The sequence below is a fragment of the Gavialis gangeticus genome, unplaced genomic scaffold, assembly GCF_001723915.1.
Source record: "Gavialis gangeticus isolate Ggan-Ray unplaced genomic scaffold, GavGan_comp1, whole genome shotgun sequence".
NCBI classification, from domain to species: domain Eukaryota; kingdom Metazoa; phylum Chordata; order Crocodylia; family Gavialidae; genus Gavialis; species Gavialis gangeticus.
The window spans coordinates 40402675-40428029 of record NW_017729031.1 but is presented as its reverse complement, the minus strand read 5'-3'; the positions used below and the strand labels follow the sequence as shown (position 1 = coordinate 40428029).

Here is a 25355-nt window from a genome sequence, read left to right as displayed (position 1 = left end):
CCGCATTCCCCCCCCCCCCAACCCCCCCCCAGATAGGACAACATTTACAAAAGTCACTTCCTAAAGTCAAGGAATAATTTAAACAGTGTCAGTCCTCTGTGGTACTCAATTCAGAGGTCAAAACCCAGCACCCAACTGCTTCAAAAAGCAGAGGGTGGGGGGTTAATGCCACAAAGAAATAATTGAACATGCAAAAAAGCCTCATTTCCATACAATGGCTCTCAGTATTTTAAATGAATTTCACAGCATGGGCCCTGCCATATGCCAAGACTGACACACTTTTTTTTTTTTTTTTTTAAATAAATGCGGCTGGTGCAGGAGGTACAAATATAAGCATCCCTAATTCTTGCTTACACTGTCGTTTTGAACTGATTAACATGCAAAGAATCTATTACTCTGGAAAATGAAAAATCCAGCAACATTTTTAATGCAGAAGGCAGAAGTGCCCGCTAGAGGAGACTTGTTAAATGGGAAAGAAGTACTGATAGCAGCTGCAACTGTTTTAAGGGTGTACTTCTTCAAATGAGACTGTTCTCTGCATCAGATTGTGTCTGACAGTGAAGTCTCACCATGGTAAATATTCCAGATGACTTTTTAAAGGTTGCCCCAGTAAAAAAGATAATTTTGAAAACTGGAATGACTGGATCTGTCTGGGAGAGAAGGGCTGATGTTCCTATCCTTGGGAAGAAAGGAGAATCAAAAGGTCTTTGAGACCAGAGCTGCAGTATACACACACCTTAAAGGCTAAAGTCTTCTGCAGCATCAAGACAAGGCAGATACACTTCCTCCTTCTCTCTCACTTTAAGATTGAACACTCCTGAAGAGAGAAGGATCCTATGTATCCTATCTCCATGGATTCATAATGCCTAAGGAGAGCAAAAGAAGCAAGGTTTTTTGTGATTTATTTTACTGGACCAATGGTATGGTTGAGGGAGCTGTTGGACAAGCTTTGGGGCATTCTCAGGTCTTATTCTGAATGGCAAGGGAGCTTTTTGCGCTATATCACTTGCTTGCAGTGGCTAATGTGCTTTGACCCATTTCCCTCTGATTTTTTCTTTTTTCTTAATGCCTACTGACACTATCAGAAGTACAGAACTGAGGTCCCAGCCGCAGGCAGCTGGAAGGCTTCCAAAATACAAGCCCAGGTTCCAAACACCCCAAAACAAGCAATCACTTTAGTCTCACACACAGTGAGTAGGGCGGGAAGAGTCATGTGAGCAAAGTTACAGAAGCATTCAAGTATTTGCAGGACAAAAGCCGCAGAAGTGCAGCAGAGACGAGTATATTTTATACCTGCTGGAATCCTTGATTCAATACAAGTCTCATTTCTGAGCAGCCAACCTAGTTCTTCGCTGATGACACATCACAAGGCTTCTGAAACCTGTCTGTGCTCCACTGGGACTTTTCCCAATTTCCACTGTCTTGTGGTAGGATGGGCAATTAGAGAGGAACAAAGTATATGCAACATTTTGGCTTGTAGGGGGATGCATAATCTTTTGCTGGAGTCCCAGTTTGTCTGCTCTCTGCTCCCCCTGTACCTGTACAGGTCTGTGCTACCCAGTAGCATACACATTCAGTTTTCAGGGTTCATTTACCAGTTGCACGGGCAGTCAAGACTTAGGAAAGAAAGAAGCTGAGGCAACAAGGAGTCTCCTATCACTGGCCCTGGAAAGGCAAGCACAAATACTGATGGTGACCCGAGGAGACAATAGCCCCTGGGCAAGAGGTTGAAATGAATGGCAAGATGGTGGTAGACATAGCTACCCTAGCTCATGACTGCCAGAGGTGGGGGTATAAAAGCAAATCCTGATACAGGCTAAATAGAGCTCACCCAGCATTTCAAGTCTCACACTAAGAGGTTCTCTTCACTCTGATGTGGAGAGTATGACCTCTTTAAAACAAGGAACACTAGGGTTGGGTACTTAACTGGTCAAATAAAGTTTGATCAATTGAGCAGTCAAATATTGGTCAATTTTTTTTAAATTGCCAATAAGTCTAAATACTACACAGAAAAAGCACAACCTTTCCATTAAGAAATATGTCAAATTAAAAAAAAAATCATATTTCTGTCAAAATTACCAAAAAAGTTTGGTCTTTTTTGTGTGTGTAAAATTGCTATAATCTTTGGTCAGTCAAAAAATATGCAGTCAATTGACCAGCTTGCCACAAGGACTCATATGGCCATAAGAGGCTCCTAGCACACACAGTACTAGCAAAAACGACGAACCTCTAGGCAGACCACAGTGCTGCTGGGGCAGATTGGTACAGGTCATGGCAGAGCTTGAAAATGGAAAAAAGGGATATATTGCTCCATGCCAACAGATTAAAGATCTAGTTTTCCCATGAGGCTTCAACCCCATTTCGATAAGTGGCAAGGGTACACACCAGCTGCACGCAAAGCCTGTTAACTGCTTTGGCTTTGACAGGCAGTAAAATCTACCTCAAATGCATAAATGCAAACCAAGAGCAAGAGAAGCCAAGACCCCAGAGACCCTGTTGCTGATATTTCAGCTTATATCACCCTATATACCCTCCATTTGCTTAAAACAGTGCTGCTCAGCCTCCAGCCTGCAAGCCAGATCCAGCACATGGAGTCATGTCACCCAGCCTGCTGATCCAGAAATTTGCCAAGGCCACAGCCACCATCCGACATGAAGTCCAAGGCCCGATATGGACCATTGGGCCAAAGCCAGGGCCTGATATGATACACATGGCCGGGGCCACATGCCAAATAGTCTGTGGGCAGGCCTATCTGGCCCATGGACCAACCCTGCACCACTCATCTGACCTGTGGGGCTGACAGGTTGGGCACCACTATCTTATAAGCCGGCTTCCATGATCACCTTGTGGGTTCTCCTTTTTTCCCAGGCCAACGTGTGGCTAACAAAACTCTTCCCCATCTGTCCCTGACACTCAGCTAAAAAAAAAAAAGATCTTTCCTATGGGATCCTAAATGTAATACAGGACACAAAGAAGAATTTTCGATGTGAAGGATTACGTCTGAAGATCTGCAACAGCCAGAGTTACACCACATGTTTAATACATGGCGACCCTTGAAAATTCCATACATCGTTGTCCTAACTGAGCTCCATGGCAATATATACATGAGAACAGCAAATGAGAAGTTATAGCCGAGTTGGCAGAAATACCACTTTAGCTTGAAAAATGATCAATGTCTCCAGATATTAAAGATTAAGAGCAAGGCTTCAAAAAACCGTAACCCACCGTGCATGTTTCAGAAGCAGATATCGAACCCTGCTTTCTAGCAAGGTGATTTCAAAATTAATATGAAAGTTAATATTTATGGGGAATGCATCAATTTCATCTGATTATCGGACAGCTCTATCTAAACAACCATAACTATTTTTATATTTTAATGGTCACTCCAAATATAGAAGCCACAGCCTCAAATTGTAGTGAGATGAAAAGGGACATTAAGTGCCCATAGAAGGGACCCCATCAGGCTCAGAAACATTTTAATTTAGATCTGGCCAGAGTGGTTATGGATCCATAAATCTTTATGGGAAACAAGGACCAGAAATCACATTTTTTAAAAAGGTTTTTCTTCCTCCTCTCCCATAAGTCATCTTAAGTCGAAGCATTTGTGCCTTGGAAAATACTTGTCTGGGCTAGCCCAGAAAGCTGCTCCAGTGCCCATAAGCAGATTCTGTGTCTCACATACATAATGGTGTCTACACAGTGCAGAACTTGCCTCCCAGAAATCAGGAAGCAAAGGCTGCTTCAAAGAAGGGCTTTACCTTCCCAATTTGAGGCTAAGCTAGAGGTGAAAGAGGCCTACAGCACACCTAGGCTGAACTATGCAAGCAGTTCAACCCACAAAATGACATCAGAAACAGGTGTGATTTCTGTCAACATAGTGATGCCAATAAAAGACATGATATAGACACCATCATAGCATGTTTGAGATGCTTTACACCTATGTGGTTTATTTCACATTGCCACAGCATATGCTATAGTCTTCATACCAACACAGCAGTGTTTACACTTGCAGTTCTCACCAGCACAATTAAAAGCAGCAAAACTTTTACAGTGAGGCAAAGGCTTAGACAGCTAAGGTGGTCTTGGTACCAGCAGATAGCCAGGACTGTCCAGTATTTCTGCAACACTGTGCCCTGCTACTCTGTCCCCAGCATATTCTTTCCAACCCCTTTCACGTCCCTCTATGCTAGAGTTTTCCAGGGGGTCCTCTGCATACAACCTTATTGCTGGCCCCAAGCCCCTTACTTACCACTCTGATCCTTTTATGCTGCAGAAGGAACCCCTGGCAGGGAGTGAGAATCTCACCCCCAATTCCAAACTCATAACAAAAATCACTAACTGTGTGATTTTATGCGATTTAAGTACAAAATTTGTGTAATATAGTACTTTCATCCAGAAGTCTCAAAGCACTGCATACACAGGGACACTTCCATGTTTTAGCTGGATTCATATATTATTGTGCTCACTTACTGCAGACTAGAGTTACAACTGTAAGATTTAGCAGAACACTTCATTTTTTCTGTTCCTTTCAATGAGAAACATTCAATATTTGCAGCATCAATTTAAAGGATAGAGCAGCAGGATTTGAAAGTATGAAAAGGCAACTTATACGGATATTTGATATTTAGTGGCTGTAGGCATTTTGACCTTAATTTTCACAAAGCAAACCATTTGCAGCTAAGAAATGGAGCATTTGAATATACCAAAAAATCAGCACCTTCAAAGGACTGAAATTCCATGCCAGAAGCATCAGTTCTCAGAGGTGTGACCAGGGATGTATCAGTATAAAATTGTAAATTCTAAATAGGCTCATGGCCTCCTTTTATGACGACCTCATCTACAGTTCTTTTATCATGGTCCTGAAAATAATTTTTGCAAGCTAATACTTACAGAGTTAGGGAAGAACAAGGCAATATTCTGAGCGTGTCACTGATCGGGTGAAACTGTGAGTCAGGATGATTAACTGAACAGTGCTTAAACTCTGAAGCAGGCAAAAATAGAGGTCCTTGTACTTGAGCTATAGGAAAATATCTTTCATTATAGGCAAACAAGGCTCTTTAGACCAGCACAGAAATTCTGATAACCAACCCCCACTTTCATCGTAGGAATATTCTGTCCTTCCCACAGACTGGAGCAGGCCTGATGCTCAAAGTAGCACATGGAAGAGTATGTACAGTACTAATTTGTGCATGTGCTTTGTAAGTTTTCCTATGTTAGGACATCTGTGTAACCGCCCTAGTTTGCTTGTTTCAAGCTGCACTTGAATTTGTGGCTCTTGGTCAGCTTCCAAATACTAAAAGTTTTAAAGGTCTCAAAATCAGTGAGGAAAGAGACAGGATCTAGACCTTCTGTTCATCTACAGATGCATAATTATTGGAACAGGAACAAATCTTCAGCACATGCTTATTATTTAGAATCTCCCAAAGGAAAAACCAGTCAACACTAACACCACCTAAACAGCATCATAAGTCTCTTACTCCCCAAGATAAATTCAACCACTGCCAAGCGCTGTTTGCACAGAGAAAAGAAACTAAGACCCCCTTCTCTGCTACAAACTGGGAATGTTTACACACCAAACTTGCCATGCCAGATAGAGGCATCCTCCTCACAGGCTGCCTCCTGAACCAGAAGCACTGAATTTGTGGGTGAGCTAAGTGACACTGCTGTGAGACACTACTACCAACAGTACTGCTACCTGGCTTCTGTTTCAGAAAGCAATGAGCATGGGTGTGCTTGAGCACACCGCTGCCTGGCATGCTAAGTTAGTGGTGTGCACACATCCACTGCTGGTGACAGACTTGGTTCTATAGCTATGATACACTCCTGATGCTCAGTACACCAGGCAGGTCTGTAGTAGTTAAAAGATTTTATAAAGGCCTAGCTGGTTTAGGCATGTCCCTATATGTTGCATATTGCAATAATTCCTAGTTTACAGGAAAGTGCACTTCAGCTGTAACCTGCCAGTGTCTGCTACTTCAGGATTGCATCAGATGACACTCGAAGTCTCTCCAACCCCGCCGTTCCTCAGTTATATGAATTGTATCAGCAAGGGAGTACTAAACACCAACTAAATACGTGGTTGATAGCCTGGAGAATCAGGACCTCATAGAAAGCCAGGAAAGAGAGTCCATCATATTGACTATGTATTGCAGAGGTTAAGAGACCCAAGATATTATATATAATAGATGCTTAGCACTTACCTGGTACTTTAGAATTTAAACAGATTGTACAGACATTAATAGCATAACACTACATTCTTTGTGTGAAGCATCTCAACCCTTTTGGATGGTGAGAAACTGAAATAAGGGCTGTAGTGCCCACAGTCACAGCCATTGGGTGCTTTAAGCTACTTTTGTTAGACAAGACTGACAATCATCTGCAAAGTAATCAGCAGTTGAATCTTAGGGACAAATTTTGCTCTGGGAACCAGTGGAGTTCCTTGGTTTTCCACCAAGACAACCACAGAATTAAGCTGTTGGTTCCTGAGCCTAGTATACAAAAACCAATCCTGCTTTGGGAGCTGGCTGCGCAGGGCTTGGCACACACCTTGAGAAGCGGCATTGCAGCTCGGCATCGTGCTGTTTTGATGTTCTTTAGAAAATGAGATTCGTCCTAAAACAAAACAGACATGAACGTGATTAGAGAGAAGTCCCGCTCCACAGCCCAGCTACATCATAGAGAACAAATTGACAGCGTTCCACACTGCCTAATACTTTGAGCCTGCATAATACTCTGAGCTGACAAACACTGGGGTGGCCACATCAAATTCTGAATGTAAGGCCAGCCTGAAGCGTGCTGGATGGCTCACCATCAAATCAGCGGCTGCAAGTCAGTGGCAGGAAAATCAAACCTTAAGTCGTAAATCTCGGATGATCACAGCTAAGTGAGGGAACAGAGAGGGGAAAAAAATAAGGATTTCTGCCACTGATACTTATTTGCTGCTCCGTGTCCTTTAAATGCAGGAATCAAGGGGAGCTCCATGCACTTCTGCTTCCTCAAATGAAGGGGTTAATGAAAAACATCAGAAACAGGGAAATCTAATTAGGAACCAACTGTTTTGCTGATAAAGCTCGCCAGGTGGATAACCACCTCCTGCTTGAGACATTGCCCCCACAATACGCTACATTTCCTCTGCCGTCACGAGGCAGATCTTAAAGACACTAAGGAAACTGGCACCCTCCAAGGGCATGCTCTCATCTTGCTGCATCCGGGTGAGCACACAGCCATGCATGGAAGGACTTAGCCTCCAAGGCACAGCTTTCTCAAGTGCCCTGGTGAGCAATAAGCTTTGTTAATGGCACCAGCCGACGGAGGAAGATGAGAGCAGGGAGGCTAAGAACACAGCAGAGCTGTTCTGATCTGCAGAACAGACACAGTATTTGAATATGAACGTACACAAATAAAACACCCCTGCTTCAGGGCTAGTAAAGGAGCCAGACTGATGGCCCTGGAGAGAGCTCGCCTCTGTCCCAACAGGCAGGTCACAACCAGTACCAGTCTGAGGCCCCTGGCATATGTCAAAGCAGTGGTGTGACTGGTATGGGAGGAAACAATACTGGGCCCAGGGGCTGCCAGCAGGAGAAGCCCCTCACCTGCCACTAGTGTATTGCAATCCTACCGTCCTGGTCCTAATGCCAACCCCCGTCCCCATGCCAATGCTGACAATCTACTGTTGGGGAGTGCTGCAAATTCAATTTATGGCACTATACAAAAGAGCCACAAAGATGTTCCACCTATTTTGTAAAATATCTCTGTGGCTGTCTTGCAACTTCATGGTGTCATAAATCTTCTGAATGTGTAGCACTAAGCATTTATGGTGGGATACATATGTTAATTGCACCATAACTGTTATGTGTGCCAGAGACTTGAGTTCAGCTTTAACCTGGATACCCAGTAAATCAACACGGATGCAAAAGGAAAGCTTAGTCCCCACCCTGTCAGCTGATACTGCCAACAAAAGAGCTACCACATTACAATTTTCATGGAGGTTCTTGGGACACGAGCATTATTTACAGAAAAGAAGACAGAATACTAAATGCATTTGGTATAAAAGATACTGACAGCCATTTTTTGTTGCTATTGATCAAGGCTGAATTTGAAACACTAGAATTTTAAATTAGTATCAATTAAAATCTACCAAGGTTTCTTCATTAATGCCTATCCCCATGGTATTTGAAAAGGGGAAAAGAGATTATACAGCTATCCATGAAAGGGAAGAGATGACAGACTTAACAAAAACATTCAATCTGCATTAGCAGCAAATCAATCCAGCTGAAGAATATACTATTCGCCTCAGTTTTGGCTACATGTGTTTTGATGGCACATCCCAGACTATTAACACTGTTTCAAGGGTTACTTGGCTTACTAGAAATGTAGTCAATGCTAAAATTCTAGCCAAACCACTCAAAAGCCTACTGCACCATCAAAGCAAGTTCAGTAGGACATCCACAGCACAAAACACAATCTGCCTGATCTTCCAAAAGAGCATATCCAGGGCTCTGATCTCCAGGGAGAGGATACAGCCAACCACGCTCAAGTCAGCAGGACAGTTCACATCCAGCAGGAAGGATGCAGGGCACTACTTACAACAATAATCACTTGGAAAGTCTCTTTGAGCTGCTTGTCCATCTTGCTGAGAAGGTCAAAACTGACTATGTTGATCAAGCCTGATGTCAGGGTGTCCTTGCCAGTCACAACGACATTGGTGCTCCCTGGGCTCAGGGAGGGAAGCCACCTATGAAATGCCTAAGAGAGGAGAAGAAAGTGAGTCTTTTCTGGACCATGGTGCTTTTCATTTGAATCTCATACCTCTTCACACAACCTGAAGATGGATCTAGCCTGGGGTGGAAAAGATCCAAAAACCATCTAGTCCAAACCCCTGCACACAAGCCACTCTTGGTCTTATTTTAACAAACTATTTCCTGCCCTTGCAGTGACAGGACCCTGCCAGTGCCCTTGTCTCCCTGATATATATGTAGCAATCTAAAGGGTTTATTTGATATTTTGGGCACTGTGCCTGAGATCTGTGTGTGATGGTGGTTCCCAGAGTTTTTAAAAACAGGCTAGACACACTGGGATGGTTGAAACAGGGATGATCCTGCCTGGAGGAGAAGGTTGAACAAGGTTCCTTCCAGCCCTGCTTTTCCATGATTCTAGGACAAATGTAGGATTTGATTTCCATAAAATGATCCCAGATACTTCCTATCCTACATCCTTCTGAAAAACCTTGATCTAAATCTGCTTGGCCATTCTTTACACCTACTGCCACCTGTCCTGCCCTGTGTAGCAAAGGGGAATGAGGTAAAACTGAACCAAAGAACACTTACGTGGCTTGCCCAAAGCAAGAGTGATTGATTGGAGTCCCAGATCCCATGCTGTGGGCATTATACAATATTCTGCTAATTAAGAAGAATTGGGTTCTGCATTCTCTTTATGGCTTACTCAGCAAGAACTCCGGTCCCCAGCAGAAGCCAGCATGACCTTCTAGTGATTTCCCTAGCTACAGCAACAGAACAGATTGGCTGCAAGTACCAGAGATCTATGCTAAGCCATTCCACACCAACAGCAAAGGCTGCAAAACGGACTGATAAGCAGTGAATGTTTTACGTTGCAGGAACGTTTAGCCCACAATAGAGGTGAAGTACAATTACACCATGTCTACAAGAAGTTCCCCCTTTAAGAACAAGTCAAACTGTGACACTGCCTGTGGGGAGGACTGAATACTCCACAGGCACAGCAGAACTTTCTATCATGAGGGAAAGCTTGTCTGTGCAGGAGGCAAGTTCTTCACGGGCTGGTCCAACTCCATTGGACTAAGCAGGAAGCCTTCTACTTACAAATGTATGCAGTATTGCCCCCTCATTCAAACACTCAGATAAAAACCTACCTGTTGCCTCTATAGTTAAAGCATCCAGTGCTTTGTTGTAATGACAGTAATAAAAAAATGGGGCAAATTGCTTTGGTAATCAGGTTCTATCATACTCCAACAAAAAACAACCAACTCACCCCCCCGGGCATAAATCTAGTGCTCTACTTGAAAAAGAATTCTACTTCCTCAAGCATGAAACTTCTATTAACCTAAGAACCTGAGTCCTCTTGCTGTTCTTCTTTTATTAATGAACACTTTACAGATAAGGAAAGCATGTGCCAAAGTCACCTCAAAACTCATGAATCCAGTGGTTCTCAACCTTTTAGATTCAAGACATCAATTGGAAAATGCCAGCTCTTAATTTTAACTTGTTTTTTGACTACAGAGCAATAATAGAGTAATTTTTTTGTTGCAAGTAACTCCAACACCACAACACATCAGGATGTTTCTGCCACTATGGATTCCTATTTATAATCTCTAGATTTATCTTGTGAACAATGTAGTATACATAAGAGTGCTAAAACTGCATGGCACCATGGTTGAGAATCACTGAACTAATCACACTACAATTTGTGTTCATGGACAAACCCTGAAGCGCTGCTTTCTTCCAATCATATTCATTTCCAAACCTCAAGACCAGCCCATCTCAAGGTCTTGACTATGGCTTTATGTCAGACTCCTGATTAATGGTGATAATGAAAGGATTCTGAGGGGTCTGTAGATTAATGACAGAGACCAAATTTTACCACGAACAGGCACTAATGACACTTAGTGAAGGTGGAAACGTAGTGAACAAAGAGGGAGAATTCCAGCACCTGGGATTCTATATCAATGAAGACTTGAGCAGAACCCATTTTAGTAGGTTTCAAAAATTGGGGACAACTGCTTGGATGCCAGTCGTATGTAGTGCATGATTCATATTCAAATGCCATACTACAGTTGTTCAGGATCACACGCGCAACATATTAAACCAGGTCATTCCATGTGGTCAGAGAGGAATTTTTCTCCTTTTGCAACCTACTGGCAGAGATCTTATGCCTAACCTTCCTCCAGGACACAGAATGAGGATCAGCCATTTGTCCCTGGCAGGTATATGCCAGAGGACTTATTTCCTATGAGCACAGAGGGTAGTGAACCTCAGTCCTTCCTGCTTTTCCCCCATAACTTTCTAACTGGGTGGGTGGCAATTTAGGCCAGCCCCTACAGAAGCTATTAACATGCAAGGCAAGGCAAGCCTCAAATGCTTTAGCCAAACATGCAGTACCTCAGCCCAGGTAAACCTCACTGAAGAAGGCGTCACCACCAGTAGAGGCCATTCCTTTTGGTAATAGGCAGCAATACAGATAGCCTGGATGGTCTTCCCCAAGCCCATGTCATCTGCAAGGAGCAAACGGCCTTCTCTTGAGATGGCAAAACTGAAAGATAACAAGGTAAAGGGTTACTCCATCCCCTGTCTGCTAGTCAAAGTAAGTACAATTCACCTCCAGTCTAGAACAGGGAAAGGAGATCATTAGCCAAGAAGGGGAAAGAGAAATAGTTTAAGATTTCCTTCACAGGCCACTGGTCTACGACACACCACAGGCTCTGCGAAAGAAGAAAACAAGATACTCAGTGCTTCATGGACAGTCCTGCAAAATTCTGGCCCTGAACTGGTACAGGCAGTAGCAGGACAGACTTCCCCATGCTGCCCTGCTCAGATGCCTTAACTGGCAAGGACCATCTCTGAACTACCCTCTCATCTCCAGTCTCCCATATCTATGCATTCCTTCACTATTCTCAGAGAACCAGAGGGCCTAGTTAGGATCTACTTCCTATGGAATCTGTGAGGCCCACATGTGTGCAGTAGAGAATGGAATGATTAACCAACTCCTCCAACTCAGGGCCTGCAAATTCAGCCTGAGCCAAGCTGGGGGTCTTTCTGGTTTGTCACAAAGAGTAGAAGTCCAGCAGACCACATGAAGCCTCCAGCAATACCTGTGCAGCCATACTGTCTTCCGATTACGCCTCCAAAGATCCTGCTGAAGGGCATTCGGTTGCTTGACACAGTTCGCTAACTGGGGAGGATGCTATTTAGAGTATAGAATGAGCAATGAAACCCAGGTCTCTGTTTCCAGCAGAGATGGCTTTATAAGGTTAACAGAGGTAAAACTGATTGTAGTCACTAGGGGTGCCTACACATGTGCTGGGGGAGGGGGCGTTTTAATTAGAACAGTTCCCAGAGAATTGCTCTAATTAAATCACCGCAACATCAAGTGTATTGAGCCCCCACAGGTTTAAAAATGGTCACAGGACACTTTAACTAAAACTCATTTGACAAGCTTTAGTTAAAAAAGCCCCAGCAACCATTTTTAAATCTGTGGAGGCTTATACACATGATGTTGCACCGATGCTAATTAGAGCCTCTACTAATCGAGCCTGCTCTGATGCAGTCCAATTAGAATGCATCAGAACACAAGTATAGGCACCGTAAAAATCGGCAGACACAACTACATACAGGGAGTAAAGCTGACGAGAGAAGGTGGTTTCTGACACCAACATTTCTCAGTGCAGAACTGCATTTTACAGGTCCGCAGAAATCACACTGGGCCCAAATGCTTAGACTGTTCCTTCATTACATCACTGAACCACCTATTTACCTAAAAAGCAAAAAAGCCTCATTCTCTTCAGCTATTCAGGTGTCCTTGGGCATTACAGAAGCCTCTGACAGCCAAACCTAAGCTCCTACTACATTCATGTTGTCAGCACAGCTGTGTCTCCTAGAGATAGGAAAAGATCACATCCCATAACTGACACTGTTTTGCCAGCACAATCCCCAGTGCGGATGTTACTCTGTAGTCAGAAGGCGGCTTCTACCAGCACAGCTTCTGTCAGTTGGATGAGCTAGAGCAAGTCTATTGGAAGGAAAGCACGAAAGCTGCTTTAACTACAGCAATGCAGCTGTAGTTAAAGCCACAGCAGCAGCTGCTGCTGCCCCACACTGTAGACAGAGCTCTGATCTTCAGCCTGTAGAAGTTGGTTCTATTAGCGTTATGGCAAACGATCAATAGCCATGCAAATCTTCGCACAGGCAGAGTCCAGGGTGCTGCAGTGCTGTAGTAAAACAGAATGATCAACAACCCATTTCTGCCCAATTCAGAATTACTTTGACTCTGTGGGAGTTAAGCCAGGACCTCAGTGTTATTTGAAAGTGATCTTTTCAAGGTACTCATCAATAAACACTCACCTGCTCCACAGTTCACCCTGATCAGGGTAGGACAGCCCTACTAAGAGCCCAGCGTTCACAGCAGCTGCTGCAGATTTAGCAGTGTCACTGTGCTGCTTGATACAGCTAAGAAATATGGGCCCCATATGAAATAAAATTAACTTGCTCCTTCTATATACAGTCACTTGTTTCAAGTCATCTTTGGGCTCAGTCCTGCTCTCCAATACATTTTTGTGTAGCTTGTAAAAAAAAAAATAAAGTCTGCCAATGCTCTTGGGTACACAAGGTGGATTTACAAGAAAAGCAAGTGAGGCATGTACACTTACTGAGCCCAGAGAGACAAATCAAAGGTGCACCAGTGGGACAGCTTTACAAGGCTTGAAAATATTTTATACTCTACTGTGCCCTAGCAAAACAATTTCCTTCTTGAGTCATTCTGAAGGATTGCGGATAGGTACAAAGCAGAAACGTGCCATGGGCTGCATTAAACTTTTCTTCAAAAACCAAGTGGAATCTGCTTCAAGCCTCAAACTGCTGGATTTTGGAGAAATTTGCCTCTAGGCTCATCTTTGAGGGGAAATACAGTCCATAGGAAAAAAAAAGAAAGCTTCAGGGCCTTGCCATCCATTCACTTCCAATGGTTGCAAATCACTGGCAAGTAGCGACCTACGAAAGCTAGTAGTACATGCTAGGACACAACCCTTGCCTAGAAGGAAACAACTCTGCAATGCCAGGAGGGCACTTAACACATCCTAAACTGCTCAGATGTTAGCCTGTTCATGTTTTAACTGTATTGCGTAAGTGTTAAATTGAATGCATGGCACCACGCACACGCCAACGCAGAAGACAAGCCATAAGCACAGAACTAGCTCTTTGGGCCACAAGGGTAGGACCTACTTGACGCCTTCTCTCTGGAAGGGCATGAGGCCTGCCACGATTTTAGAATCCACCGCTGACAGGTCAGCATCAGGAATGTCTGCTGCATATGTGGTAGTTTCTTCAAGCTGAGCAGCAAAAGTTTGTATCACCGGCTTGGGTAGCGGCTCTGCCTCTATTGACGGAAGGCTCTGTATGGCTCCCACTGAAAAAAACAACAGCAGTGTTTTACTGGAATGAGAACAATATGCAGAACACACATCAGGGGATAGTCCTGGCTCTGCCAATGTTCTGCTTCCCATGCCTCAAGAAAGCCTTGCTTGATCCAGCCCTTGCTGGTCCAACGAAGTTACTTACAACCCATTTCAGAACCATGTTGGGCTACACCTACAAGCAGAACTGGCTGTCAAGACTGATTCCACAGGAACTGCTTGGCATGGTATTTTTCCCCCAGCTAACTGCTTCTAGCTTGGCAGCTGTACAGCTCCCATCCACTATGAGAGAGAGTCTTTAATCATTTATTTTATCCTTGCAGTGCTGTGTTCAAACACTTTTTTGTATGACTGAGCAGCTACACTCCCCTAAATACTGCAGGGCTGAAGGTCTGATGTGGCAATGCTTTTGAATTTTGCCTTAAAATGCCAAGGACACCCACAGCAGAGGTCTCCCTCATGAATTATCTGAGCAAAACTGATTTGAAACACCACAATCTGGACAGGGTCATAGCCCCAGAACCTTTTATAACGATGTCAGTGTATAAAACCTGCATGTGTTTGATTGTATCTCCCCTCCACTACCCTCCAGGCATCACTCATCTTAAGCTCTTCCAGGCAGGAACTTCTCAGGCCACAAACCTTTACTTAGCACCTAATACACCAGATGACCCTGATGGCAGCCTTTGGATGCTGTGACCATTCAAAATATTAAATAATAATCATGTTTCAAATAAGGCAGTTCCTTCTGATCAAGGATGAAAGGTTCTCTGCAAGTTTCACCTGCTGCAAGGAAGAGTTGGAAAGGAATTTTTTGCCAATTTGATAGCATTTTTCAAGCTAGCTCATAAATTCCACCTATAGGCATTTCACGTAAGAGGCTCCATCCAACCTGTTTTGACTATGACCGTGCTCTGAAACCTACTTTAAACAAGATCACGCAGCTCCTAACAGGGACAGGGCTCTTGCTTTGCTGAGACAGAGCTGTAGGGGTGGTCTGCATGATGCATAATCATGGTGTTAAGATATAAATGCCATGTTGCATCATTTTAAAACATACAAAGTAATTCAAATCAGCCTTTGTTTCTTTTCCTGTCTCATCCTTGTCAAGACACACGCATGCACTGTAAGGCTTCAAAAGACTTGCTTTAATCCCTGGACATGCTGTACCATTATGGCAGCTGCACAGGACTTTCTGATCTGCCATAAAGCTATCGATAAACATCAGTGTTTAGATTCAGGTGCAGCCACACATCACGTTTACCCTGGATTAGTCTCAATTTAACCCAGAGGAAAAATTAAGCAAACACAAGATGCACAAGCATTTACACTGGAGAACACACAGTTCAGTATAAGATACAAGCGAGGAGGTTGGAAGTAATTTTATTCTGGAAAAAAATTGTTGGGTGGATCCAGGAGGCTGTACTAATGCAGCTGCACTCCCCTTCGATGCCTGCTGCAAGCAAACATTAAAACCAACTGCCTGAGAGGGGCAGCAGCACTTCCATGCAGGCAGTGCTAATGGACTCGATTGACTTCATGGCACATTATCATCATCTCCCTGGTTCCTGATAATCTCTCTTCACTCCACAGGGGTTAGCAAACCTCTCTCCTTTTTTAATGGTCTTGATTTTCCAGTAATCAACATATCCTTTCTTCTGCAATTTTTCTATTTGGTCTATTCCTGGTAATGTCTCCCTTCTGTTTCACAGCCCTACAGACTGTTTTTAGCTCTAGCTAAAAACCTTAACTCAGGTGTGGTCATATTAATTCAGAGAAACGTTCACTGTCAGTCATTTTCACACCTGTGTTAAGTGTTGGATGCACTGTCAAGATACCCAAGAAGACTGGATTTTGCTTTACAAACCTGAATAAGAGATGAACATTTAATGATAATGACTACAGGCCTAATAAAATAATTTCTTTTGATGGCTTTTGCCTAGATTGTTGCATTTTTTAAACATTATATATAAAATCTAGCAAATCAGTTCATATGCCTATAAAGCTGTATTTCATAGAAGCATAGAATCATAGACATTAAGGGCTGAAAGACCCCTTGAAAGATCAAGTCCAGTCCCCCTGCTCTGGGCAGGAATACTGCTGAGATCAAATGATCCCAGCAAAGTGTCTGTCCAGTCTACTCTTGAAGACTCCCAAGGTTCGGGACTGCACCACCTGCTTGGGAAGTCTAGTCCAGATTCTGGTCATCCTTACCCTTACCATATTAGTTTTTGCTTGGATCTTACACTGAATAATATATAGTGCTAGCCTCCTATCATATTAGCAAAGCTTGTAGTTTCTCTTTTACTGGAGAAAAATGTGAGTTGTAGTTGTGTTATATGTGACAATGCACTGCTCCATCTGCATCCCCCTTTTCAAAATCCTAGATCCACCCACGAGCATACATGTCACCTGTCCATTACCATCCTCAGTTTCACTCTAGAGTGGCCATTTCCTCAACTAGATCCTCTGCTGCCGGGCAACCAGGTGCTTTAATAGCAGCTCTTCAGGCAGCTTAAGAGAGTTATCACGCAGTCACTGCTCACTGAAGAGTAAATTTAGCGAAGAGTAAAATCCAGGGTAACACAGTATGAAGCAAGTCTGCTGGGTGAGTCTGCATCCTACTTCACCTGCATCTCACTTCACAAGGATCTGCAGCACAAACTTTTAGGCTTGCACTGTCTGTGCAAAAATACCTGGGAGGTTCTTTTAAAACCATAAGCCATGGGGTTTCTATTTTCAGAGACCCATATTTGAGCCCCCTGTCCCTTTCCCAAAAATGCAAAGTAACATAACCTTTTTTTTCTCCAAGAAAAAATAATAAATATTATCATCATTTCATGGTTCTGATCTGCCCAGTGCACCTTTTAAATTGATTTTTGTTTTGGATTTTCTTTGACCATTTACAGAGACATCAAAACCACATTTCAGCACCAAGCTAGGCACGCACAGACACACATCATCACTGCTTCCAGAAGCACCTTTTTATTTTTAAGCCACTAGAATATGAAATTACAGAAATATAAAATAATTCCAGCTCTACAAATGAACCGAGCCAGTCAAATTTAAACTTGCACTAACTGATTTTATGCATTGCAGCTGTGCAGGCACCAAATTCAGCTCCAGAATGCAAATTTTTATTTTAATGTCAGTTATCTCTAAGAGCAGAGGTAGCAAACTGGACCTTAGCTACCCTAAGAAAAAAAGCCTTACTTCTGAAAAATATTTACATAATATAATTCCATTGGTGCTTGTAAAATAGCCCAAACTCTTCAAACAGCACGAGATTTCTCTCTCTCAAAGTATAACACAAACCTGTTACACTCTCACAAGTGAAGTTTCACATTAACTTCATTGCAGCAGTTTGCTATTGTTCTAAAGAAAACTGGGAAAGTGATTACAATGCGGCTGCCACCAGCATGATTAATCCAAAAGCTTTTCCTTTCCAAAGTGACCTTTTATTAAAAGATGGCTGGGCAGAGACAGTCTCCAGAAACACCACAAAAGGATGTTGCTGCAGATGACAACATAGGAGTAAGGCTATTTTTGCTGGGTTAAGTGAAGAGGTGCAGAGCTAATGCTGCCCCTTAGATAAGTACATATGAGAGGCCTGACAGCACTCCAACAATACACATGTAAATTAAGTCCTAAAGATGAATGTACTTGAGCCTTCACTCCTTTCCTTGGGCCCAAAGCCTGAGAGACTCTGAATGCTTCTTCTGAGATGAGTGCAAACTGAGAGATTGTGCAAACTGGGCATATTCTAGCAGCTGCTTGGCACCCTTCAGAATTAGGCTCTTGGTGCAGATGGATCCAATTCTGCAAGATGCTGATGTGCTCAGCTCCCACTGAAACCAGTATGGGTCCCCCTATATCAACAGTTTGGAAGCAGTTCTCTCCACATGCCAGTGGTTCTCAAATTTTTTGCGGGGGACTCAAGCACCTCCCCATAACTTCTGTGAATTGACTGGCACCCAATTTCAAAACTAATTTATAAATTACAATGCATGCGTCCTTGCAAAGGGGCAAAGCAATGGGGGAGCAGCCAGGCACAGACAAGCCTGGGCCCGTGTTTATCTGCTTATCTCCTCCCATCTCACTTACCCTCTCACAGCTCATGGCACCCTTCAAAGGGTCTGATGGCACCCTGGCTGAACATCACTGCTCTGTGATGTAGTTTCAGCACAGGTATCTGCTCCTACAGCCTCCACTCCTCCAAAAATTCCTTTCCAGGCATATGCACCGAGGGTCTGGGTGGCCCTCATGCATACACCACGATCCAGGAAGATCGCCGGTTGCCATCTGCTCCTACACAATGTTCTGTCTGTCTCCTCACAGTTCCAAAAACTACACTGGGCCCCCTGGCTTCCAACTCCATGGTTATTAATAGCATGTTAAAGGAACCTATCCCCACAGCATGCAGACACTCCACTATGAAACTTGCTACGTTCTTCCTGATGAAGAACAGTTTGCACTCAAAATCTTTATCCCAACTATATAGGTGGTCCAAGAAAAGATATCAGTCTGAGAAATCCTTGCCTCTCACATTATACCTTTACAGCACACAGAATGGGATGATAACAAATAATTATAATACTTAGTACTTATGTAGTGCTTTTCATCTGCAGAGCACTTTACAAACATTAACTAAATACACATAACTAAGAAGTGGACATGCTGGGAGCATGCCGCTGTGCTTGGGTTATTTGCAAAGGGTATCCATCTTTTTAAAAGAAAGCAATTTTCCACTTTGCTTTGGCAAGTCAGAATTTGTTCTGCACCACACAGATGAAAAAGGCAGAAGCCTGCAGACCCGGCTATACCCAGAAGTGAACGTTACACTTCAAGGCCTCATGACAAACAGAATCACTCTCTCTCACCCAATGTATTTTACTGAGAGCATTAAATACCCATTACCTTGGTATTTGGGCATCTGAACGGAGTATGAATAATGCAGGAAGTGGCTGCTTTGCATGAATTAGCTGAGCCAACAGGCTCATCTAACTGCAGCAAACAAACAGGTACTCCCATTTACTCTATAGTCAACACAGCTACAGGAAAATGACCTGAGTTCTGGCCTACCTCAGACATCAGCTACAAGCCGACCAGCTGTGTTCTGACTGCACTCTTTATTATTGACACTAATGTACAACATTGAACAAACCAGCTGGATGATCAGTACCCACATCATGGCTGTGGCACTGACTGTTTGAAAAATCATCAATCGACTTATAAACTTAGCAAATCCAACCTATAAAAATATCACTGAGTGCAATTAAGTGATTCACCAGCATAACACCCTCCACACTGCACAAGTCCTGTGTTGAGCTATCTCTGGGGATTTGGGCAGAACAGCCAGACTCTCCTGAGTTCAAGTAGCAGTGCATCAGCTTCGGTAGGGACTGACACAAGAGGGGAGGGTCAGGCTGGAGAAGAGGACCCTGGGAACACAAGTAAAATGAGATCCCGTGACCTAGAGTTTCTGCACAGCCCCTGTCCTACCTCATCTACAGATCTGAGAATGGAGGAACAGGAAGCAGTTCTAGGCTCTACATTTTGTGAAGGATGTGCACAAGCTAGAAAAGGTCCAGAGGCAGGTAACAAAATTGATAAAGGGGCTGGGAAGCAAGCTGTATGAGGAAAGGTTGAGAGCTAAGCAGGTTTAGCCTTGATAAAAGGCAATTAAGGGCAGGGGTGGAGGGCATGGTAGCGGACTTCAAATATCTGACAGGTTGTCATAAAGAGGAAAAACAACTGTTCTCCCTTGCTGCAGAGGTCAGGACATGAAGCAAGGGCTTTAAATTGAAGCAAAGTAGATTTAGATTAGATACCGTTAAAACAGTGAGACAGTGCAAAAGACTGCCTGGGGAAGTGATGGAATTTCTTTCACTGGAGATTTTTAAGGGGAGACTGGATAAGCAATGGTCAGGGATGATTTGGGGATAGCATTCTTGCAAGGGGTTGAACCACATGACCTTTGAGATCCCGCCCAGCCTTACAATTCTATGGAAACTCTTCTGCTGCTGCTTACTTCATTCAAGCATCATGATACGACTCCAGGCCACCCCTAATGTACGTTACTTTCATGACCATCATCGCACACCCACACACACGTACATACATCCACACGCACGCTTTACAAAACTTACAAAGGGAAATTCTATTAGGGGCCGAGACCATGCCATCATGTGGAGCTGTGCAGCACACTGCTCAATGGACCATCACCTTGACTGGGCTTTTGAGGACTACCGTGAACAACACTGCACATTTACAAAGTCCCAGGTTTGTGTAATCCAGACAAATATCTAGATAATGCAGCATTAAAAGAGTAAGCACAGGCATTGGTTACCAGCTCAGTTCACTCTGATCAGAAAGACGTAGCCCAAGAAACAGAATTAGCTGCCCTCCCAAGTGAAAAGACCCTGTTAGGAAAATACAGCTTCTCACTTAGTCTGGGATAGTCCTCCAGAAGGAAACTCCACTTTCTGGTCTTCATGTCTGTAAGGGTTACAACAACAAATAAAAGCTGTCAGAAAGAACTTTTAAAACACTAATCCTTCTAGTGCTACGAAGTGATGGAAGTAGTGAAGATTCACTCCATTTCAGAATTGTATTGTCCAGCCAGCATTTTTCTCCCTTCTTCTCTCTTTTCAAAAATGGCTTAGGGAAGATTTAAGAGGTAAGAGGACATTCAGAGTAATGGGAAGTCAGACCTCAAGCTGAACTTGGGAGAGTATCATAACTTGTAGCTAAAGGGCTACTGATTCCAGGAACCAAAGTTCAACATGAGGGCCAAATTAGACTTGCAGGTCTGTCCAAGACTGCCTCCACATTGTAAGTCTACGGTAAAGGTAAAGCTGATCTGCTGCAAACAGGCAGGAAGATGAGCCAGATCAGGCACAGGCTGATTTTTTTTTTAACTCATTTCTCTGACACTTCAGTCAAGCTCCGAGAGGTTTTCTGTGGTATTTACCTCTGGACATGACGAGAAGTCATTTGCACTGGCATGCAGCAAAATGCAAGGTACAGTATGGAGATATCCCACCATTATCCCAACAGAGATCCAAACCCTAACCTAAAGAGAATGTTTCCATCTGCATTCAGAGCAGGCTGCCACTTGCATAGCACTTCATCAGCTTTATATCCCAAGGTACCTCAGAAACATGAAAAAATGTTGGCACCAACAATGCCATTACAGTAATACAGCCTACAAACCATGGACTCACCGTAATTCCTGGAACCCATCTGTTTAAACACCCCAATCATTTCTGCGTCATATCCAATGTCAACCTCAAACCGGGACCGCGAAAGCAGCACGCACTTGCCCTTGACGATGGCAGAGGGTTTCTGCCAGCCACTGCATGTCTTCAAGAGGGTTTTTAGTGTAGGGCCGGTGCTGATGGAATCAGAAGATGGGACCTGGCTGGCTGCGTTCATCCCTTCCAACGGTGTCAAAGTCACCGACGAAAGTTCCTTTACTTTGTTCACTAGAGAAGAAAGAATGAAAGGCATGGCAAAAAAAAATGAAGAGTTGGGTAACGTATGAGATTCTGAAAGACAAAAAAAGGCAGGAGCTAATTTCAGACCTGCTAAAAGACATGGGATGCTCTGCGATGAAGGGGAGAGACAGGAGACAAGTAGTCTAGGGCACAGTTCTCTTGAGCAGAAATTGGTAACACAACCAGCCCTGCTCCCCCGCTTCAGGGACAGGCCATCAGGGTGCAGAAATGGGCCAAAAGGATTTCCTCTTCTCCTCCCTAAGATGCCTCTAGATTGAGGTTAAAATTTCAAACCAAAAGGAAAAATTCAGATGTACTGAACAAGAAATGAGGCTTATAAACAGATAAGTGTACAGAAATATAAGATTTACCCAAAGAACCTTGTCTGCCTATGTCCTTAAACCAACAAGGCTACAACCTATACCCCAGAAACTGAAACAACCTTTAAAAAAAATTACATTTCTAGGTGTGCATGGGTTTTGTTTGCCAAATGTTGTTAAATTCTAGCCTTAAGATAGCCATAACTAAAAGCCATTAGAGAAAAGTGTCTCTCTCTTTACTGTATTAGATCTGTGAAGAGGCAGGTGGAACACTGCAGTTTCTCCACTTGATTGTGTTTTCGCAATATACAGGAAGCAGTGCTTTGTTTTGGTTTTTTTAATAGAGGAAAATGTAATTGTAAAGCCAAAGAAACTTTCATCAGAGGCTTGTAAAACCCAGCATCAAGCTTAAATTAAAAAAATTACTTGGATTTCAACTCACTAGTCCCTTTAACCACAGTGTTTGCAACTCTCAGGATATTTTTGCAAGCATCTTCTGATTCTGCTAACACCAGATGCTTGTCACCATGTGTCTTCAGCGATGAGCTCACACTTCAGAATTATTTGAGAGGATATTTTAAAAACATTGACATGGCAGCTACAAGTTGCCTACTTAGACTGTAAACTCTTTGGAGCAGGGACTCCTCTGTTTCTTAAATATCTTCAGGGGAAAAAAAAGCCAGTATGTAACAAATACCTGGCAAGACAGTGGGAAGCTGAAATCAGGCCTAAGGGGTGGAGTCTGTAAAACGCCCAGCATTGGCCTAACTGTTCACACTGATTTCCTTGAAGTCCGTGCTGCTTGCATTGAACAGCCCACTTGAAATGTGTCACCTTTGTAACCGTTCCTTATCTCCCCTGGTCCAGAATGAAAAAAAAAACCTCATGCCTGATATTCCACATACCAAGGCAACTGCACTGGCAGCTTAACACAATACCCAGGGGATCACAATAATTCACTTTCTACCCATCCAAATAATAGGAAAATGAACAAAAAAAATATATATCAAGAAACCAACATTTTTTTTTTCAGTTCAAGAAATAGCATTGGATTCAGTTTCTCAATACAGTATTAGCCAGCTGCACTTCTGGAATATCTTCAGTTTTTCCACATGGCCTCACATGAAGTACTTTTATGAACTGAGCCATTTTTGCCTAGAGTGTAGTTTGTTAGCTTCTGAAATATTCAGTAAGCGATTGAGAAAAAAATTCTGTTTGGCATTTAGATAACACCTCAAACCTCAGTTAATTCTGACCAACTACTGAGATTCACAGCAGAATCTCATAAGCCTGATGCCTGAAAAACAGGTGCCCTGTTTGAACAGCTTTGCCTCTCTACTGCTCCAAGAAATAATACGTCAGACAATAATCATAAAAGCAGGAGACAAAGTCTTTGATCCTGCTTATCACTCAACAGTTCTGTGACTTACTGAGATGGCAGTAGTCTTCCAGGCTAAAATTCCACATCTTCGTAGCCGGATCTGAAAAAGGACAGATTTTGAGTCATTTGTGGATGGGAAAAATGACTTCATGTTAAATATTTAAATACCAGGCAAAAGGTAATCCAGTCTATCCTTGCAGACCCTTCATACGTGCCACACAAGACTACTGTTCCTAGATAATAAAAGTGCAGGACAGCTAGAAATACAACTCCAGGAGGACTAAGCACTGGAGCAACAAAACCTATACATCCATAAAAATGAGAAGCCGAAGGATGTAAATCCCAGAAAGGAGGAGAGTGCAACAAGGACAGAGGATTTTGCAAATTAAGATGGGGGAGACACCACACATAAGGACATCTAGATTCTCCTTTTAGTGAACAGGACAGCTGGAGGCTATATGGTTGGGCTGGTACTGATAAGAGCCGTGGCTATCAGCCTACTCCAGGGCAACTAAAACCGACTAACCATTACTGCATCCCCAACAGCCCTCCTGAAAAGTTCAGACCACCTGGAGTCACTAAAATCTCGGTCCTTTTCAAAAAGCCAGGGGTTTCAAGTCGGATGACTTGGGAAAACGGCCATGTGAGCAATTTACTTCTTGTGTTCTTCTGCAGCTTTATCTGCCTTATTTTTCACATCCACAATAAAAATGATATGTAACATTATCGCCATACTCCATCAGGGCAATGGCTGCATTTCCCGTATAAACAGGAAATATATGCATAGTTGTTTAAAAGACCAAGATCCAATGTAACGACACAGATATAAATCCAACCTTAAAACCGGCGTGAGAACTCCTACCGTAACTTCTGCTAGGTACGGTCTTAAACACGGCAATGAGTTCTGCGCTGTAACCCACTTCAACCTGGAAGCGGTCTCCACCGTGTCTCACACACCTCCCTTTGAGAGCACAGCCTATTTTGCTGTGAACAGAAGAGCTCCCACCACCAGAGCTGTCCCTTTCCTGCACCATAGCCTCTTTCAACGGGGCAAAGGGCTGCACCGTACTGTAGAAATGAGACACACTGCTGCCACCATATTTCTCGGGACAGGGTCCGCACGTGGGCCTGCCAGCATCCGTCAGCATCGGGTCGCTTGGCAGCGGCGTGTATTTGGTTTGACAGCGTACATCAGCGTGCTCGCTGTCTGCAAATCGAGGACACAAGGCTTCTGTAGAGTTTTTGCTTGCCAAATAGTACTTCGGCTGCCGCGATGCTAGCTGATGCTGTGCTCCTGAGCGAGGTAAGTGGGAATGACTCCAGGCATCCGCTGGCGGTAATGGCCTCAGGCCGCCTGCTTGGTTTGAGCCCTGGGGATAATTATTCGGTTGCGCTCCACACAAACCAGCCACCGGCGGATGCGCATCGATGGGATTCAGCCCTTTCTCAACGCCGTCCTTCTGCTGCCCCTGTCCACCAGCGGCCGGCTGGGGCCAGCTACACGACCCGACATGCCAGCTGTCTTGCTGCAGGTTTGCTGGACCCAGGCACTGGGAGACTGGACTCCCGACCTCCCCCTGCCCGCGCGCCGCTGCCGCGCGCCGCTCTGCTCTCCGAGCCAACGCCTTCTGCCTGTTCTCCTCGATCCTTCTTTTCTGCTCTTCCGTGAGGCCGGAGGACATCTTCCACGCCTGAGCACCGCGCGCTCGGTGCGAATTTGGGATGCAAGCACCTTTAAAAATTAAAAATAAATTTAAAAAAAAAAGGAAAAGTAAAAATATGCCATTTTATCCGTGCCCCTCAGAAGGCATGTGCATCCCTCCCCGCCGCCCCCACACAACCGCGATGTACCCGTGAGCCTCTCACGAGCCCAGGAAATGGAAACTGAGGCCTCAAAACCAGGGGCACCACCCCTAGGCCAAAGGAAGCAATACACCCCCCCTCCCCCCATTCAGGGGTCACCACCTTTGACCCCTCTCCTAAAAGAATGACGGCCC

At 43.8% G+C, this 25355-nt stretch overlaps 1 protein-coding gene across 2 annotated transcripts in view; it reads right to left on the bottom strand.

Annotated features, from left to right (window-relative positions):
* SMARCAL1 (SWI/SNF related, matrix associated, actin dependent regulator of chromatin, subfamily a like 1) overlaps positions 1-25083 on the bottom strand; it is a 69331-nt gene extending 44248 nt beyond the window's left edge. For both annotated transcript variants that reach the window (XM_019522647.1, XM_019522648.1), the window contains exons 1-8: positions 24221-25083; positions 23408-23458; positions 21385-21645; positions 20606-20656; positions 13968-14151; positions 11133-11283; positions 8587-8745; positions 6547-6612 (exon numbers count right to left, since the gene is read on the bottom strand). In XM_019522647.1, coding sequence (XP_019378192.1) covers positions 6547-6612; positions 8587-8745; positions 11133-11283; positions 13968-14151; positions 20606-20656; positions 21385-21645; positions 23408-23458; positions 24221-25040 — 1743 coding nt within the window. In that variant the 5' untranslated portion in view covers positions 25041-25083. The remainder of the gene's footprint in view (positions 1-6546; positions 6613-8586; positions 8746-11132; positions 11284-13967; positions 14152-20605; positions 20657-21384; positions 21646-23407; positions 23459-24220) is intronic.
* Between the last annotated feature and the right edge of the window lie 272 nt (positions 25084-25355).